Source organism: Mandrillus leucophaeus, unplaced genomic scaffold (assembly GCF_000951045.1).
Source record: "Mandrillus leucophaeus isolate KB7577 unplaced genomic scaffold, Mleu.le_1.0 Scaffold383, whole genome shotgun sequence".
Lineage (NCBI taxonomy): Eukaryota > Metazoa > Chordata > Mammalia > Primates > Cercopithecidae > Mandrillus > Mandrillus leucophaeus.
In genome coordinates this window covers 2,438,205-2,458,872 of record NW_012104065.1, presented here as the reverse complement: position 1 = coordinate 2,458,872, position 20,668 = coordinate 2,438,205, and the positions used below count along the sequence as shown (strand labels likewise).

The window sequence follows — 20,668 nt, the reverse complement described above, 5'->3', positions numbered from 1 at the left end:
AAAACAAGTGAGGCTGTGTCAGTGGAGTACTCACTGACAGAACTCAGAGCACTTGGCCACACTCAGAAAGGCCTGTGTGCATCAGTGTGGATCCAAGGGCTGGAGAGGAGGCAAAGGGGTCAGACTGCGTGTTTGAAACAGCATCCAATCAGATTGACAACCTGCCCTACCTTCTGCAATGCTGTCCCCGCACGCCGGCAGAACTTGCATCTATAGCATTTTAGTTTTCTCTATTTAAGATGAACTTGCAAGTCCAGCACTAGATCGTGGAGTCCTGCACCACTCTCCCACTGGTCCCTGAACGCAGATCCCTTCTCCTGAGAGTTGTGAGCAACCTTCCCCTGTCCCTGGTACTGACTGCAGTGGCTCGGGACCATGGCCCCGCTCCCCACACCTTGGCTTCACATTGCATACATCATTCCCTCTCTGGGTGCATGCTGGGGGTTCCCGACTTCTGCCCTGTGCGTGAAACACCCCGGGACACATCATGAGGCAGGAATTGGAGAAATTTTCCCTAGAGTATACATCATGCCCTGTCTGCAGAAGGTCAGTTCCTGCAACCTGCAAATCTTCCTGGGCAAGGAGGTGGTGGGCAACTGCATCCAGGAGCACATTAAGCAGCTGCATTGCAAGGGGGCCCTGCGGGACAGCCAGCTGGCTGGGCTGTGTGCAGCGTCTCCAAAAGGTGAACTGTGGGTGACCAGTTCATGTAGACTGGGAGCAACAAGAAGGGCTGCAAGGCCATTAGCTTCCTCCTGTCCCTCATTGACAGGCTGGTCCTCTAGTGCAGGAGCCACTGGGAAAATACTATGTGAAGGAGAGGTCCAAGGCAATGGTGGCTTGCTATCTTAAAAATGGAATAGGTTGGCCGGGCGCGGTGGCTCAAGCCTGTAATCCCAGCACTTTGGGAGGCCGAGACGGGCGCATCACGAGGTCAGGAGATCGAGACCATCCTGGCTAACACAATGAAACCCCGTCTCTACTAAAAAAAAATACAAAAAAATTAGCCGGGCGTGGTGGCGGCGCCTGTAGTCCCAGCTACTTGGGAGGCTGAGGCAGGAGAATGGCGGGAACCCGGGAGGCGGAGCTTGCAGTGAGCCGAGATCGCGCCACTGCACTCCAGCCTGGGCGGCAGAGCGAGACTCCGCCTCAAAAAAAAAAAAAAAAATGGAATAGGTTACATTCATCATGCGGACAACCCCAACAACAATGGCTGCTGCATCGCCTACATCCACTGTCTGAACAAGAATTGGGATACCAGGCTACACGGTAGGATCCTATGGCTATTTCCAGAGGAGAAATCGCTCATGGCAGATGTGGAGGCCATTTGTGAAAAACTCCTGTTCTGGTTAGACTGCAGGAACCCACACGAGGTGCTGTCTTCCTATGAGACCAGATGTGCTATACTGTTTGGTACTTTGATAATGAAGAAAGGACAGAAGCCAAAAAGAAATTCAGGAATTTAATTAGGAAACAGCTGCCCTCACTGAAGACTGACTGTACTCCGAAATCTGCTGGCCTTGTTCATTTTAGCAGTGGTTCCTGAATTTTCTTTAAGAGTTGAGATCTGGCCCGGTACAGTGGCTCACGCCTATAATCCCAGCACTCTGGGAGGCCGAGGCGGGTAGATCACCTGAGGTCAGGAGTTCGAGACCAGCCTGGCCAACATGGAGAAACGCCATCTCTATTAAAAAAACAAAAAATTAGCCGGGCATGGTGGTGGACACTTGTAATTCCAGCTACCCTGGAGGCTGAGGAAGGAGAATCTCTAGAACCTGGGAGGCGGAGACTGCAGTGAGCCGAGATCATGCCATTGCACTCCTGCCTGGGCAACAAGAACGAAACTCCATCTCAAGAAAAAAAAAGAGTTGACATCTAAAGATGGCCTCTTCAGTGACGAAAAACTCCCCATCCCTGTCTTATGTGTGGGACTTTGTGTTTTCTTGACAAGACTCATGGACCTTCAGATGCTCTCTTTGCTGGATGAACTCATTTGCTATTCCACCTCCAGAAATTTCAGCAGACATCCCAGTTGGCCAGCAGTTTACCTGATAGATTTCATAACACTGGGTATCAAGACAAGAGCCTAGGAGCATAGGTGAGGAAAATAATCTTGTATTTTAATTTCCTGATTTGAAAGGAGGTTTGAAAAAACAAAACAACAACAAAAAAAAGAAAACCAATGGCAGATGCCACAGAAAGGCACCATGGAAGCCTTAACAACAGAAAACAAAAATTTGTGTCATCTGAACAATTTCCAGATATTCTCAATATGGGGCTGTTGTGGTCTCTGGAGAATTATCACAACCTAATGACAACAGTATTACCTCTAGAAAGAGCTGCTGTCATAGTGATCAATCTGTAAATGTCCCATGGGGTGGACACTCGTTTTTCCAAGTCTTGCAACCTGGATTTTTTTGCCTTGGTCCCATTTTGCTGAAAATAATGACTTTCTGAATAAAGATGGTAACACCATTTAGTCTCCATTTTCACTTCTTACCTGGAGAACCTAATCACCAGAAGCTAAAACTAGACATTAGGTTTTTTCGTGTTGCTTTGCTGGAATGGAATCTAAATTTAAATCAAAGGAAAAATATCTACTTGGTAATTTGGTGTCAACCGCTGATAATAACATGGAAAGAACTAGGTCTACAGATAAACAATCAACATGTATACATCTTGAACAATCTGAAAGGGGAGATGGAGTTGGAAATGTGGGTGCACCGGTTTTTTTTTTTTTTCAGTTTTTTTAATGAGATCATTCTTAACACTATTTTAAAACATAGAATGGTATATTTCTAAAAAGGACATGAAAATTTTAAAACTCTCAAAAAGCTAAAAACACTTATAAATAAATAAATAAAATTAACTTTCTTCTCTCTAGGGTCCACCTGAAAGGAAAGTATCTTCTCAATTTTGAAGCAGCTGGCAATCTGCTAAGTATTCTGGAAAAGCACTGCTCCAGACAACAAAAACTCTGTTACTAAAACTTATATGTTTAAAATTATGATTTAAGTAAGAATCCAAGTGTTTAAAGACTGTTTCCTATCTAAAAGTCAAAAAGTATATTTCCTTTTATATTTCCTGCTATTCAAAGGCACTTAAAAAATAATTGTTAACGAACATATCTAAGCAATTATTTTTTGAGTATCAGAAAGATGTTCAACACTGCACAAGAATGGCCTGAAAATAACTCTTAAGATAATTATATGTACAGTAAAACACTTAATATAAAATTGTACAGCCACCTTTTAAACTAAAGAAGTCACAAAATGTTCAAGAACAGTTTCATTCACCAAGGCAACTAATTAATCTTGTGAGACTAAGGCAGAGAAAAGCTAACACACCAGATATAATAATAACCTACAAGAGATAAGATGCACATTTTTATCAATAGTATCTAAAGTTTTGAAGAATTGTAGCATAAAAATAAAACCCATAAAAGTATACAGTTGTCATAAGTATTTCCAGAATTTCTGTTATATACAACTCCTAAAACAGAGAAACCACAAATTATAGATTATGTAATTCCTCCCCAAAAAGTGTCGATAGATTTAGAAACTACTTTTCTAATAAAATATGATTAACACTCTATAAAAGAAATATACCAATTTATATGAGATGTTCTTTCTACCATCCTTCTTGTGTAAAAATCAGCAAATAAGAAAAATAGATTACTGCACAGATTCAAGGTCTTTAGGATTCTCTTCATATAAGAAAATGAAAAATAATGTGACTTTGGTGCCGATATTTAATTTTCTTATCCTAAAATGTTTGATAGCCATGAGGTATGTTACTTCACAGGCCAGATTTAAGATAGCAATTCAGGGGTAAACAATTGAAGGAGATGAAAAGTACATGAGGCTCTGGATACAGGAGACAAAAGGTACTTCCAATTGCTCACTGAGCATGAGATGCTGCAGAATATCAGACAATCCTAGCCACCTTTGGAATGACATCTGCTGGTGCTCCAGTATGGAATCAGTCTCCCAAAGCTAGTAAAGCCAGCTCCAGGTCCTCAGCTCATGGAGCTAGATTCCTGAACAAGGTGCAATCTGACAGCATTTCCCTGTCACTGGTAAATATGTTAGGTAAACAGATGCAACAGAAAAAGTCATTTAAAAAGTAAAATGAACACCTCTGTATATTTACAGAGCACGGAAATTATTCAATTTTTAAAACCTGCTCAATAAGATTTATGAGATGATGAACCACTTGTGGTGAATGCTTTCTTCAAAGAACTGTTTAAGGAATGCACCTTATATGTCAACTTCACCACCACCATTAAGAAATATTGTATTACATGTACAAATTGTGGGAATAATATTCACTGAAAATGAAAACACTAAATATAAAATCAAAGATCATTATAGTTCTAAAGGGTTGTAGAAATCATTATGTCCTATCCCCTCATTTGTAACATTTACATGGAAGCAGAGAGAAGTGAAGTGTTTACCCAAGGTCTAGGTATAAATTATCAAAATCATAAAGACTAAAATCCAAGTCTTTAGAGTTCCACTTTATTCACTTAACACATGTGCTATGTGTCACTTCCCTTAATAACAGACCATCAACAGGGGCAGCAGGAAGGAGAAGGAGAAGGCAACATTGCAGCTAGCAAGGAGGGCTTCATCTGGGTCAAGCAACAGGATGATCATTTTACATACATTATCTAATTTCTTCCCTATTGTAACCCTGTGAAGTAGATGTCATTATCTCCATTTTACATAGAAGGAACAGAAAACACAGAGAAGAACCTGTCCAAGAGTAAACAATAGAGCCAAGATTCCAACCAAGATCTGTCTAAATGCAAAGATGCAACTTTCAACTATTCCTGCTTTCCCAGTACTGTCCTCTCACAGTGCATTTGTTCTGGGTCTGACTGTGACATCAGCAATGACTGGGTGGCCTGGCTGGCTGGCTGGGTGATGCCCCCATTTGGATGCTATCTTTATCAGAGAGCACAGCCATCCCAGGGAAAGGAAAGCCTTCTTTTCTCAAGAGCGCAGAAAGCAGATGCATTTCTTAGCTAAATTCACTGGGATAACACTTTATTCATCAAACTCTCCTGTTTACAGCTAACTACAGATCCAGGCTAAAGGCATAGAAACATATAGGAAATACAATTAATTGTATATAAATATATTTATATAAATATATTTATATAAATATATTTATTTATTAATAATTTATTGTTAAATATTTATTGATAATTTATTAATTGTATATAAATATAAATACAAATAATTGTATAAAAATTAAATTAGTACTAGTAATAAAATAAAACATACAATATATGAATGTATTCAATGTATGAATTTACATACATTGCTGTATGTAAATTCAACAATGCTTCCATTATCTGGCACCTAAAGTATATGCAACTAAGAACTGGAATTATGTCAAAAAAAAAAAAAAAAGAAGAAGAAGAAGAAAGAGTCCTGAGTTAGTACCTCTTAATAAGGACCTGGGACTGGTGGGGAAGGGGAACAAAATCACCTGGAGAGATTTTCCCCATTTAGGAGCCTATTCCTCCCTCACATACACACCTCAATTCTTTCATCACAAATGCCCAGGCGGATATGCTAGATCCTGTCAGGAAAGCAGCTGGGGCAAATCATTTGAAAATGTTTGTGAGGTATTATAATTTTGAGAATCAACAATACATGCCACACCCTATTTGTTTAAAACTATGACGATAAGTGAGAAATGCAGTTGTCCACATTTCCATGTCCAGCTGGACAGGAGTGACAGAAGGACTGTCAGGGAAGGACAGTGTGCCATCACGAGCTCAACATGACCTAACAGTAAAAAGCTTAACTACTAAGGAGCAGGCAAAAAAACAGTAACAAATAAGAAGATACATAAATCAAAAAAGAGTCTGGACTGTGAGCTATGAGGCCAATCATCTCAGAGATTTCACTGGCCCCTGAAAGCATCACTGTATTCTGGGATAATATAATCAGTAACAAAACAGTTTGGAACAATCAATAAAAAATTGAATTGTATTTAATAAAAATTGTTAAGAAAGTCAGGGAAATGAAAATATTTTTTAATAGTTTTTTTTTTTTTTTTTTTTTTGAGATAGGGTCTTACTCTCTTGCTCAAGCTATTTTGCAAATGCATCAATACGGCTACACACAGTGGTTTATGAGTGCAGTGGCATAATCATGGCTCACTGAAACCTCTGCCTCCCAGGCTCAAGGAATCCTCCCACCTCAGCCCCAACCCTGAGTAGCTGGGAGTACAGGCACATACCACCACGCCAGGCTAATTTTTGCAATTTTTTTTTTTTCAGAGATGGGGTTTTGCCATTTGTCCAGACTGGTCTTGAACTCCTGGGCTCAAGTGATCTGCCTGCCTCAGCCTCCCAGAGTGCTAGGATTACAGGCATAAGCCACTGTGCCTGGCCTAATAGATTTATTTCTAAAATAGCTAGATTTCTCTGATTTCATCAAGGTTCAGTGATTTTGAATGTCTACTTATATGTAAATGATGGGTGAAATGCAACATGGTATAGTGATACAACGGAATACGGGTTCTGGAGTAGGTGGCCCTGGGTCCAGGTGGTCCTGGTGCTCAGGAGGTTTGGTTGTCTTTGCCATAAGGAATGTAACTTAAATCAGCAAGGACATGACATTTCCAAAGGAAAGTACACCAAGGTTGCAGAAAAGTCACACCGGGACAGACTCTGAGAACCACAGTTCAGTGTCCATGGTTCTCAGAATCTGAGATTACAGAGGAGGTGGAGGAGCTTCCAAATGAGACGCAGGGGTAATCAGAAACAGAAAAGAAGACCTCAGGAATGTAGTCACTAAAGCCACGACAAGAAAGTGTTACCAGAAGGAAGGAACAGTCTGCTGTGTCATATGTTCCATGGTAATGCTAAATAAACAACTAGGGAGTATGACCTGGACAAAATGAGATGAGAGGTCATTAGTATATTAGTTTGAACTTCTCAAGACAAACAAATAAACTCTTTTCAAAACAAATTTTTTTTTTAGACAGAATCTCACTCTGTCCCTCAGGCTGCAGTGCATTGGCACAATCTCGGCTCACTGCAACTTCTGCCTCCCAGGTTCAAGCAATTCGCTCACCTCAACCTCCAGAGTAGCTGGGATTACAGGTATGTGCCACCATACCCAACGAATTTTTGTATTTTTAGTAGAGACAGGGTTTTGCCATGTTGGCCAGGCTGGTTTCGAACTTCCGACCTCAAGTGAGGAAGCCGCCCTGCCCCTGAGTGTCGCTGCGGAAACAGAACTTAGGGCGGCGCAGAGCAAAAGGGGATGAGGCCTCCCAAAGTGCCCGTTTCAGCCTCCCAAAGTGCTGGGATTACAGGTGTGAGCCACCGCACCGGGTCTTCTTTTCAGAATTTTAGTCATGAAGGGAAGAGAAGAAAGGAGGACGTTGCTGGGGATGAAGGTAAGGGAAAGCCGGCATGTGGGTTCTTTCGTAAATGGCTAAGAAAAGCTTGAGTATGTCTAAATGCTTAATGGCAATGAACTGGCAGCGAGAGGCTGATGACACAAGAGAAAGAATGCCCAATGGATAGAGCAGGGCTTCTGAAAATGCAGGGGGAGATGAGAGCCACAGCACAGTGGAGGGACTGAATTTATGAGGAAGGAGCAAAGGAAGAAGCAAAGAAAAGCAGCCCTGACACAAGGACCTGGAGGGAGCTCCTGTCTGATGGTTTTATCTTCTCTGAGAAGTAGCAGGTAGTTCACATGCTAACAGTGAAGGAACTTCAAGGAGGGTGGGAAAGTAAGAAATTTCAGGAAAGTGGACATTTTAAATGGTCACTAAGGAGAACCCAGAGAGGAATATGAGACCTCCCTCACCCCCAAACTCCAGTCTCCTCTAGTTCATACCCTAAACTGTGGACTCTCATGTCCATGAGAAATGGTTAAGACTACTCTGAAGGGCCAGGTTTAAAAAAATGGGGTTCTTAATGAGAACACATGGACCCAGGGAGGGGAACAACACACATTGAGGCCTGTCGGGGAAGGGTGGAGGCAGGTAGTGCATTAGGGAAAATAGCTAATGCATACGGCACTTAATACCTACCTAGGTGATGGGTTGATAGGTGGAGCAAACCACCATGGCACACGTTTACCTATGCGACAAATCTGCACATTCGGCACATGTCCCCCAGAACTTAAAAAATGAAATTAAATGAGGTTCTTTCTATTGTGCTTTACCAAGTATCCCACAAACCTCACTGCACAAGGGAGAGGGCCCTAGATTTAAAAATGCAATTGCTTGATAGACATTTCCATCCACAAATTCCAAGACATTCGTTTACGTTCATATTTTAATAAACAGCTAATATTAAAACATGACACAGAAAAATACAATATGCAATTAAATTGAGAATCAAAATTAAGACAAAATATTGCAGTGAAAAGTCCTAAGTCATTTCAGGTTTCTATTTAGAATTAAATTTCTAGTATTAATGTTCCTTTTCAATTTGTTTGGGTCGAGAGGTTATTAACACCAGAAAAAGAGTTAATATAAAAGTATGGTCCAGGACAAAGATGTGTCATTATATTTTGCATAAATGCCTGTTATTGGGAAATTATCAGTTCTTAAAAACAACCATTCCTAGAGTTCATTAAGAGGCAGTCAATTGCATCAAAACCCATCTCCTATTGTATTTTATTTTCTAATTAGTAGCATAATATAAACCATATTTCTATATCTACAACTGCTTAATAAAAGGTGTAAGTTATAAACTCTATTTCTATACCTACAATTGCTTAAGATATAAAGGACACATAGGTTTATATACAACTAAATCACATAAACTTTATTGCCAGATTTGTTTTAAATACTGTGCTTACTCACTTTTTCATTTTACTCTAGCCTTAAATCTTAGTGAACTAAAAGCAGATAAGCAAAATTAATATATAGGAACAGAGACATCTATTTAAAATATGCCTTATAAGAATGACTGTAATTGGCTAAAACACACACATGAACAATATTAAAAAAGGAACACAAAATACAAAAAGATATTTGTGAACTGTCAAGAATTTAAACCTGGCAAGAATTATAAATGTTGATGAGTATTAATGGGGAACTTGGGGAGCGGAGGGGTGAAGGTAATGGAAATGGGAATGTACAGGAAAGTAGCTAATATTCCAAGCTAAAAACTCTATTTTCCAGCTTACTTGAAGCCAAAAATGGCCACGTCACTCAGCTCAGGCCAACGGGCAAAGGTGTAATAAGCAAAGGTGTTGTGTGAGACTTGATGTGAAAAGCCTTTCTTTCCTGTGATCTAAAAAATGAGTGTAAGGGGCTGGAGCTTCAGAAGCCATCTCAGACAATGAAGTGCTCTTGATATTAAGAGCAGAAGCCACGTGCTTTGGAACTGGAATATAAACGTAGACCGGGTCTCCAAGAACTCTGTGGAGCTGCCACACACCCCTGAAATACCTACCCCTGGACTTTATATAAGAAAGTAAATACTGAGGGTTTAAACCACTGACTGAACGTTTGCTACTTCATAACCAAAAGCAATTCATAATTGACAATCAATGGAATTAGGCTTCACAAATAGACAAACAAAGGCTTTACAGATATAAATGAATAGAAAGAGTCACAAGAAAATACCCATGAGATATAGGCAAGTCCAATAAGCAGGTTAAATAAGAGATAAGATCCTCTCTCTTATTTAAACTTTAAAAGAGTGTGGGGATAGCATGCTATGTAGAGAAGTGTGGAAAGTTACACCCTGCAGTGTTACCAAGGGTTATTTCAAGGGAGTGAGATTACAAGGAATATCCACTTCCTTTATGACTAGTGGGGATTTTTGTTTTTAAACAGTGAGTAGGTATAGTCTCCATAATTAGTATAAAATATGCCTTTTGATATACACACATATAAAGAGACAATATATTATCCTAGCTTTCACTTGTGATATCATTAAAAATTTCTGGTTAGGCTGGGCGCGGTGGCTCACGCCTGTAATCCCAGCACTTTGGGAGGCCGAGGAGGGCAGATCACGAGGTCAGGAGATCGAGACTATCCTGACTAACACAGTGAAACCCCGTCTCTATTAAAAATACAATAAATGAGCCAGGCGTGGTGGCAGGCGCCTGTAGTCCCAGCTACTCAGGAGACTGAGGCAGGAGAATGGCGTTAACCAGGGAGTCAGAGCTTGCAGTGAGCCGAGATTGCGCCACTGCACTCCAGCCTGGGCAACAGAGCAAGACTCCGTCTCAAAAAAGAAAAATAAAAATTTGGTTAAACTATTTATTATAATGACTTTTTTGAAAGAGAGAATTTTACTTTTCTAGCTACCAATGACCTCATCTTTAGTATACAAAATGTATTTAAGACAGAGGTAAAATCTATTTGATTCTTTAATATCTACTTAAAAAAACAAAAGCTTGTTGCTGGAAAGGGCAATGTCTTATTGTATTCTGATGTGACAGTGAATCATTAATCTCATGATAGTCATCAGAGCTATGTATAAGAAAGCAAGAAGTAAAAATAAACTTAGTCAACTAAATAATCCCATATCTTCAAAGACTGCAAAAATTAACATAAAAAAGGGAAGTTCATGCAGGTAGGCAACTGCCTAGATTTATGAGGGGCACAAGGATGAGTAATCTTAGTCATGCTTTCTCCTAAATTCACCCTTTGATCTACTAATTTGTCATCTAGAACAGTGACCTCTAAAACATACTACATCGTATCTCATCATCTGATTCACCAGGGAAGAATGGTGACACTCTCTTAGGTAAGAGCATGCACCTACCTTCCCACTGGCCTGTCAGCACCAGGCTTCTGTTAATTACCACGTCGATTTCTGTAGCTCCATCTTCCACAGCCAATCTGATCTCTTCTAATCGTGTCTTCAAATGAGTCTGTCCAGCTGGAAATCCAGTGGCCACTAATAGAGATAAGAAAGGAAAGGAAGAAAGAGGGAAGGAGGGAAGAAGGAAAGTAAGGAAGTGGGGGAGGGGAAAACAAATTTCAATTGGTCAGTAATTCATCAAAGAACTCCAGACCCCAAAACATCAGCATTTAAAGACCAATGCATTAATGACACTTAAGAACATCACTTATGTTATGCATAAGTGTGAAGAAATAGAATGTTCTCTCATATTAGTGTTAGGACAAATATTATCATCTTCTGGAAGACCTGAAATTAAGATGCTGCAGAGATGCTCATGAAGGTGGATTAAGTAACCAGCAAAAATGTTATCTTCACAGTGATAGCCATAAAATAGTAGTTGTAGCCCTGTCTTAATGAACACTAGTTACCTAGCACACTAGTTCTGGATCCAAATCTTGATCAAGTTAGCCATTTTGATTTTTACTCTTTTACCCTTGATTTATCTTGATTAACTTTGTCATGAACCTCTTTAGCTGTGGTAAACAAACTGTCATATGTGTTCCTCCCATTGCCTATGTTAAAAACAACCAGATGAGCATAAAGAAAAGAGAATGCAGGAGGAAAACGTACCTAATTAGTCCACAAAATTGGGGGAGGGGCAGGGTAGAGCCAAGTGTAAATAAGAGGAAAATGAAAACACAAAAGACAACTACACTCTTGAAAAATAGTAACATCTTTTATACGCACATCATTAACTCTCCATCCCTGTTTCTAAATACAACCTGTCATGTTTCCTTGACATTAAATTCCTTGGGACTGGGCATGGTGGCCCTTGCCTGTAATCCCAACATTTTGGGATGTTAAGGCAAGTGGATCACCCGAGGTGAGGAGGTTGAGACTAGCCTGGCCAACATGGTGAAATCCCATCTCTACTAAAAGTATAAAAATTAGCCTGGTGTGGTGGTGCACGCCCGTAGCCCCAGCTACTCGGGAGGCTGAGGCAGGTGAACTGCTTGAATTCAGGAGGCAGAGGTTGCAGTGAGCCGAGATCGTGCCACTGCACTCCAGCCTGGGTGACACAGCGAACCTCTGTCTCAAAAAATAAAAATTAAAAACAATTCCTTAGGTCTGCTACCTTAGAGGAAAGCATGTTTCTCTGTTGTTTAAAGCAAAAACTGTACTGACTGAGGCTGATGAAAAATTAAGGTCTACACAGGTGTAGCTGCCAAATACTTCGGGAATCCTCATAAACCAATTCTATATAAATACTGTGCACCATGTTTGTTTTAATATATTCCTAATAAGCTATAAACTCCTTTAAAATATTTACTTATTTTATTTTTTTCTAGAGACCTTTTGTTGCCCACGCTGGTCTCAAACTTCCAGCTTTAATCAATCCTCTTGCCTGGGCCTTCCAAAGTGCTGGGATTACAGATGTGAGCCACCACGCCTGGCCTAGACTCCCTTTTTAAAGCATCAGGATATTCCTCGAACATCTCTTAAAACTAGAATCTAATTTTATATCTGTCTATTCATCCATCCATATACACACAGATATATATTTACCAAACTAATGCTTTAAAGACTTTTCTGTCATACCAAGTCCTACTGTGTCTATCTGAAGTCAGTGACTCCCGAATGCACTCTCTCCTTTATCTTCTAGGTTTTGTGTGGCTCTTATCAGCTCCCACGTGGACTGTGACAAGTCTCCCCTAACTCCATTTCACTCTTTTCTAATTTATCCAGTACGATCAGGTAACTTACTATCTCATGAAGCTGATCATGTCACTCCTCTAACCTTTCAATGTCTTCCCTATCATCAGAATTCAGGCCAAATGCCACCACATGGCATAGATCTCCTCTGAAATTCTGTCCTGATCTCCCTCTCCAGCTTCAACTCCTGTATCTCCCCCTTTGCCCTGTCTTCGGAACCCTGCCTTTGAAGCCAATAATTGCAAACCTTCTCCAGTCCCCTGAACATGCTTTGTGCCTTCACACGTGCTAGTGCCTCTGTCTAAAATGCGGTTCCCTACCTTATTAACACTGTGAACTCCTCTTCATCCTTAAAACCCAATGCAATTATCTCCACGACGATGCTTTCTCTTACTTTGGTGTCACCAACCTCTGCAGAATATATCATTCTCTGCTCAGAATTGCAACTGCATTTTGCGCATATCCTTTTTTTTTTTTTTTTCTGAGATGGAGTCTTGGTCTATCACCCAAGCTGGAGTGCAGCGGCATGATCTCGGCTCACTGCAACCTCTGCCTCCCAGGTTCAAGCGATTCTTTCTCCAGCCTCAGCCTCCCAGGAGCTGGGATTACAGGCACTGCCACCAAGCCTGGCTAATTTTTGTATTTTTAGTAGAGATGGGGTTTTGCCATGTTAGCCAGGCTGGTCTTGGACTCCTGACCTCAAGTGATCCCCTGCTTCGGCCTCCCAAAGTGCTGGGATTATAGTTGTGAGCCACCATCCCCAGTCCGCATATCCTCATTATATTTTACATATGTATATACACACACATATATATATATAAAACAGAACACACATACGTGTGTGTTAGTGTGTGTGTGTGTGTGTGTGTGTATATATATATATAAATACTATATATCGTGCCTTATGATTTTTTTCTTTACCTGACTATTCCTCCTAAACCAACTGAGTTTCCTTAAGGATAGGAATACAGTTCTATATTGTTGGGAATAAATATGTCTTCCACTTACTAAGCAATTAATACATACTAAAATCATGAATAAATACAACTAATTAAATACATAAATTTAAATCATAGTACAAAACTATATATAATACCCCACTGTATGAAGAACTGGAAACATGTTTAAAAAATAACAACAAAAGCCACAGCACATTTTACCTGATGCCACAGGGATATTACAGCCTGCAGCCTTGAGTGCTTTTACAGCATCACACACCCGGGCGGGATAAACACAGACGGCAGCTGTAGTAATGCCTATCAAAAAAAAATAGGAATAGCCAACTTTAAATGAAGTTCAATTCACACAACATGCTTTTAATTATTATTTATATTGCAACACTGGCAAAAATCAAACAAGAGAAAAAATAATTCCCCTGCAATGCTGCAATAAATTAAAAGATTTTTATTTTCCACATTCCCTTCTAGTTCTTGACAACATGGATTATTTTCTTATCGTTAAAGTCATAAAAACAAGTTTGATATACTCTTCCTTGAGATTAACATAGTACTGTTTTTTAGAAATGTCTAAATAGTAAACTTGGTGATTATTACTAAATGAAAATACTTCAGGTAGATAACAAAATCCGTATTTACAGAGCATTCTCACAGGACAACCTGAAGAAAGGACAGTTTGAAGAAGGACAGATGAAGAAAAATATTAAGTAAAATTTAGAGGGCGGTACCACAAAAATGACATTTAACTAATCCTATTCCCAATTTTGAAAGAAATAATAAAATCTGAAACGGAAGCCCCAATTTTAAGAAATAAGTTCATAAATTTTAAAAAACTTAGAAATCGAATAGTCACTATAAAACAAAGAAATATCATAAGACCTTAAACCAAGTTGTTACCTTTGAGTGCAATAAATAAGGTGGTATTTTTATGGCCAACTCGAAATAAACATAATAAATACTTTTCAAAAGCCATAGAGCTGTTTAGGTTTGTATGTTACCTACAAACCTAAACATGTTTATTTGGGACAAAAGACCTGCATTGGGCCAATTCAGCGCCTCTAGTTGCACTCATAGCAGATTGGCACTCGGGGGCCATGAAGCATACTCCATGGGAAGGAGACCTGGCTCCCAAAACCAGCCCAGCAAGTAACAAGACATGTAGTCTTGGGAACGCCGCTTAGCCTTCCAGGTGTGGGGTTCTTTATTTAGAAAACAAGGGAATCAGTTCTTACAGGTGTCCAACATCTCCAAAATGCTAAGGTCCTAAACTTACGGCAACTTTAGGAAAGTCCTTCTTTTCATGTATACTAAGGCAGTGAACATGACTTTTTTTGAAATATCTAACCTAATATACAAGCAGGCTATATTTCTCATTTGCGCTTTATTTTCAAAAGTATTTCATATACTCACAGAAAATACTTTATGTATGAGATGTGATTATTAAGTAATGAGACTGGCTTTTTCACGTGTGGCTAGGGACTCAGAATTAGTATTTTAGTGTCACTAAACAGAAATTTCCCAAAACTGAAGAACTGAAAAGAAATAAAGTCACTCTCTACCAAGCACTTTGATCCAAGAACTGACCTGGAAAAAAAAAAAGACTCAGATTCTCTTCCTGCTGTTTTTCAGAGAAGAATCTGTCCATGTATACACAGCAAGAGTTTCTATCATGGATTTTATCACTGCTATCATCAGCAGTTGTATCTTAAGCCCTCTTAGATCTAGTAATCAGTATTGTAAGCAGTAAACACCACACAGATCACACCAACAACATTACCTTTATCATACATATTTAAAGCTTTTAAGAGATCTTCCCGGATTGGGTATTTGGCTTTATAACAGAGCCTTTGAATGTTGGAAGATGTATCATCGCCTGAAAGTGTAGTAAGATCTATAAAGGTAACAGCTTTCAGCAGCCAAGCAGCCTGGTTTAAAGAAAAGTGAAAACAAAGTAAATTTAATAAATAAATAAACAAACAAACCTCCAACCCAGTTGGTTAGTAGAGAAGCATCAGACAAGTATGGGTGTTAATATCTTATACCCACACTGTTCTATGGAATATTCTGACATATGATATAAACACAGCTCAAGAGCCACTAACAAGATGAACACTGCCCAAAATAAAAGGGAGGAAGAGTGGCCTTAAACATTGTTTTTCTCCCACAGATATCCCACATTGAAACCCCTATTAGCCCATGTCTCCCCACTTCTGACTACTCCATCTCAGCCAAAGGGAGAGCCCATCAGAGCCACCCTGACATAGAAGAACTCCGAAAGAAGGTTTCTATCTTACATTTTACCTCCCGCTCTGGGATCTGGGATGAGATTATTATTTTTAAAAGTTTCCAAGTTTTTTGGTGTTTTTTTTTTTTTCAATTTAATCCAATTCCATTTTTAAAACAATATTCATATTTCACAACTTAGTCTGATGAATTTTCTTTTATCTTTTCAATCAGAATATTTCTAAGGATGAGCAAAATGTGAACTATCACTCTCAAGGATTCAATCACAGTATTCTGCCTCACGTGTGAAATGAACTCTGAATTCCTTTTAATCTTACACAGCACGTCTTTGGTTGGGATACACAGAAGAAAATGCTGACCGCAAGTACTCTACGAAACATCATTTTTGGATTTTGAAAAATGATTTATGGAAAGTAATAGTAAGGTAAACACGATGGTCAAGAAAGGTCAACTCTTAAACCTAAGGGCCTCAAGAGTGGACACATCAAGTTTAGATGTTAGGGCTTTAAAATTAAAATAGAAGACAACCAAAGAAGGCATGTCTAAAAAACTGAATAAATGTGTTGAGAAAATATGCCATTTAATTCACTCATGAATAAAGATGCCTCAAATTCATTTGCGGTTTTGCCACTCAAGAGTGATAAGATTTTTAACTTGTTTGGATAAATGTGTTATCTTTCTCCAACCCATCATCATCATATATGAATTATTAAAATAAGTCATGGACAGCTGCAATCTTTTAAGTTTAGATGCATCTTGAGCGAAATTCAATATTGTGGCCTTGAGGGAAGAGACCATGCATTGTAAAATACAGGCACAGAATGCTCAAGAACCCTTACCTGCCACTCCTTTTTCACTGTTCTGCGAGCCTGGATTTGTTCCGCACGCCTCAGAACTGCCGGGTGATTCACTTGTATTTTGGAGATCCAGCTAAGGTCTAAAACAGACAGAAAAAACACTTTTTGAAGCCTAAAGTTTCATTAAATATAGTCACCTATTTTTACATGGTCCTTGAAAGGATACATTTATCACTTGACATCAACCTTTTTTTAAAGCTTATGTTTCTTTTTTGTACAACTATAAATAAACAGCCTTGTTGATGGAAGCCCAGTCAACAAAAGGCATACTTCATGCAAAATCACTGCCATTACTTTCAAAGGCAAAAACCACAATTGCTTCTGTACCAACCTATACATTTGGAACTGGAAGAACTTGTATTGATTCATGACACAGACATGCCTAACAATTGGGGAAATGTGTGTTACCCATGCCACGCACCTCACCTCTGACAGCAAAGACGTATTTGTGAGTGTCCAGTCCAGGAGAGCAAATGATTAATAAATACTTAAGTGAACTAATGGTGGGAATTACAGAAACTGTGCTCACTACTGGCAAGATTAATACCTACTGCATGCTGACAGGATACAGCCCATTCTTTCTTCAAAGAAAAAATTTTCAAAATGTATTAGAAATAACAACATTGACTGATATAACAGAAATTAGAAAAAAAGAAAAAACAAATTATTTAAAGTTTCAGGAGAGATCTCTGTTGCTTTTGTTCTGAAATGCTCTCTGCTACCTTGATCTACTCTCTCTTCTCTTCCAGTTAACTGTAATTTCTACTTTCAGACCTAGTCTAAATATTAGCTGTTGTGAAAACACTGTCAGCTCCCTAGACAGAGCTAACATTAGACAGATCTCTACTACAGAACTTGTAATCAGTTCATCAAGGATTCCTGGTGAAACCATTTGTTGTACTTAGTCATTGCCAGCCATGACCTTACCCATCTTTGGGTGTCTAACATCAAACAGTGTTTGGTACATGTATTTCAACATCATCTACCAATATCCTATAACATAGGTGGCCTCACAATAAATTGGACATGAACATTATTTACCTTCTATAACTAACCTCACTTCTATATCTCTCCAGCAATTCCATGTTTTTAAAAGAGCCTTAAAAGAGCACTGTAGAAAAAGTTATCCATTAGAAAAAATGCACTAATTACAGAACTCTTTATAATGCAATGAAGAAAACTGCTGATCACATACTGTATCATGTAACAAAACAAATTTAAGTATTTGCATCTAAACTCATGTTTACAGATGACGTTCTTTCTCTCATTTTCATTTCATTCTTCTTAAAAGTATCAGTATAAAGGTATAGAAATTGCAAGTTGGACTCTAAGTGATTAATAATGATATTCTTATTTAAATTTCACTGAAGAAGGAAAAGAGTTTGGGTGCTTCTTTTTCTCTCTAATTATTTTGTTAGCTGAAATCATTTAACAAACCAGATTTTTAACATTTCAATCCATCTGCTCCTGCTCCTCAAAGATATTGTATGTTTTTTTTGCTTGTTTGCTGAGCCAACTTCACAGAGAAAATGGGAGTCTGGGGTCAGGCCGATGAAATCTGCCTCTGCTTTCCCACACAAGGGCTGTTTTTGTTCTAGCAGCGCCCGAGAAAATCAGACCAGACACACTAGACTTCGTCCCAATTTATCTAAGACCTGTAAGAAACAGCCCCTACTCAAACACAGGAGAGGCTTTTTTTTTTGGGGGGGGGACACAGTTTCTCTCTGTCGCCCAGGCTGGAGTGCAGTGGTGCGATCTTGACTCACTGCAACCTCCACCTCCTGGGTTCAAACGATCTCATGCCTCAGCCTCCCAAGGAGCCAGGGCTACAGGCGTGCGCCACCATGCCAGGCTAATTTTTGTATTTTTAGTAGAGACGGGGTTTCACCCTGTTGGCCAGGCTGGTCTCAAACTCCTGACCTCAAGTGATCTACCTGCCTCGCCCTCCCAAAATGCTAGGATTATGCATGAGTCACCGCGCCCAGCCCTAGGAGGCTCTTTTTTTTTTTTCTCAAATGATTGATAATGGTGATTGGGTTCATGGTCAAGACTGTTTCAGGCAGATATAGGAAAATGAGTGAAGCAAAGAGTATGTCAACTGCAAGGCTTACTGCCAACTAATTGTTGACTATGATCAAAAAAGAGGTAGGCCTATTACTCAGTGGGGCAAGGCTTTGAGAGGCTGTCCTTTATCGATCACAGGACATCCCTGAAGTCCTTCCCCTTCTCTACTCCCAACTCACCACTACTGTCGCCACTGGAAACACTGGCACCACTGTTGGAGAGGGGTCTCGGGCAAACACAAGCCTCTTCCTTCACCATCCGGCTCCTTCCTCCTTCTCAAGCCCCAGCTCCTTCCTCGCCGGTCCTCTGCCTCTATGGTGCAACCTTCCTAATCTACTGGCAGTTCCCTGACACATTATGCCAGGCTATCTCCGGATCTGTGCATGCGGAATGCTCCTTCTACCAAGAATACCCTTCCCTGCCTGGCCAAACAGTGAACTGCTGCTCATCCTTTAAGACTCAGTTCAAATGTCACCTTCTCTGGGAGCCTTCCCTGAACCTCACAGGTTGAGACATCCCTTTGCTTCTTTGTGCTCCCATGCAACTCTGCATTCTACCTTTAGTACACCCCCTTCACTCAGAATGCCACTGATGCATCCAAATGTTTATGTCCCCAAAAGATTTGTTAAAACTCCAAGCGAAGGACTTGACACATGGGTGGCATATGATAAATAAGTCGAGTGGTTCCCAAAGACCAGAAAGGATTTAATTCTGGGCAATGTCTTTCTCCACTGCTTCTGACTACAAAGGGCTTTTGGATCTCTACAAGAAAAGGTGCCACTGAAGTATGAATGGGATGCCTGGGAACTTTCACCTTAAAAACCAATTTTGAGTACACCAAAGGTTAGAACTCACAAGGTCTGCTCTTACACTTCTCAGAAACCTCTTGCCAGAGGTCCCTGCAAACCATCTACTGGAGAATGTAATAGGATTTCTTCTCTCACAGTATCAGCCTTGACTGCTGAAAATATCATTAGCGGTCATAAAATTATCCAGCCCCATATTTAATATAGCCACAAAATTTGCCTCTGTGACCTCCCATGGCAATGAATTATGTAAGTGACTATCTCGTTTTATTAGCACTTAATTTGCTACTCTTTAATTTCATCAAATAACCCATGTTCTCATATTATGGGGTCTGGGGAAAAGAAAGGACTGATTGGCCTTTGTTATGTCCTTCATAATTTTTAATATTTTATTCAAGTACCCTTTAGCGTCTCCTTTCCAGGAGAAGTGATTCTAATGCACATAATCTCATCAGGACCAAAGAATCTTCTTATGGGGCCAAAAGGGGTTTTAAGTACACATGCCTTTGGGGAGAACAGACATGAAACCATAATTGGAAGGCAATGACACTCTTCTCTTAAAATTCTCCAATGAAGAAAGTCCCACTATTTATCTTAGTATGCCATTTTGGTGGTTTTTAGGCCCTTGTGTTGGTTATAAATTTGTCCTCAAATACTCTTCTCACAATTTACTATTATTATTTTCCGGTTCAAGTCTTAGTGGAGACGGAGGTCATTTTCCCTGCAACTTTACTTTCTAGCCTTTCCCTCATTTTCATCTGTGTTTCTACAGAAGTTCTTGTATTTTTCACAGTATTCCTAAAACATGTAACACCAAATGATAACCCTACGAAAGGAGGTGCATTTTCTGTTTTGATTTTAACTTTGTTCCTAATACACAAAAATAAAAATTTACCACACTGGCTGGATAAGAAGTCCAGTTCGGAGGAAGGGTAGGTCACAGTAGGCTTATCCAGTTGGCTAAAACAACCCTAATGGATAAGTAGAGATTTCTGATTCCCCCTAAAGATTGTTTCTCAGTCTAGAGACATTTCTGGTTGCCACAGATGGGGTAGTGAGATTCCAGAGAAGGTGCCACTTGTATCTAGTGGGTAGAGGCCAAGGATACTGCTCAATATCCTACAAGGCACCCACAACTTAGAATTATGTGGTCCCAAACGTCAACAGTGCCAAAGCTGAGAA

At 39.7% G+C, this 20,668-nt stretch overlaps 1 protein-coding gene and 1 pseudogene across 4 annotated transcripts in view; one reads left to right on the top strand and one right to left on the bottom strand.

The window, feature by feature from the left end:
• The window catches only part of DERA (deoxyribose-phosphate aldolase (putative)), a 140,216-nt gene that overhangs the window by 77,709 nt on the left and 41,839 nt on the right, over positions 1-20,668 (bottom strand). For all 4 annotated transcript variants that reach the window (XM_011990828.1, XM_011990830.1, XM_011990827.1 and 1 more), the window contains exons 2-5: positions 16,599-16,696; positions 15,293-15,440; positions 13,720-13,815; positions 10,766-10,900 (exon numbers count right to left, since the gene is read on the bottom strand). In XM_011990828.1, coding sequence (XP_011846218.1) covers positions 10,766-10,900; positions 13,720-13,815; positions 15,293-15,440; positions 16,599-16,696 — 477 coding nt within the window. The remainder of the gene's footprint in view (positions 1-10,765; positions 10,901-13,719; positions 13,816-15,292; positions 15,441-16,598; positions 16,697-20,668) is intronic.
• LOC105547296 lies at positions 470-1,546 on the top strand (annotated as a pseudogene).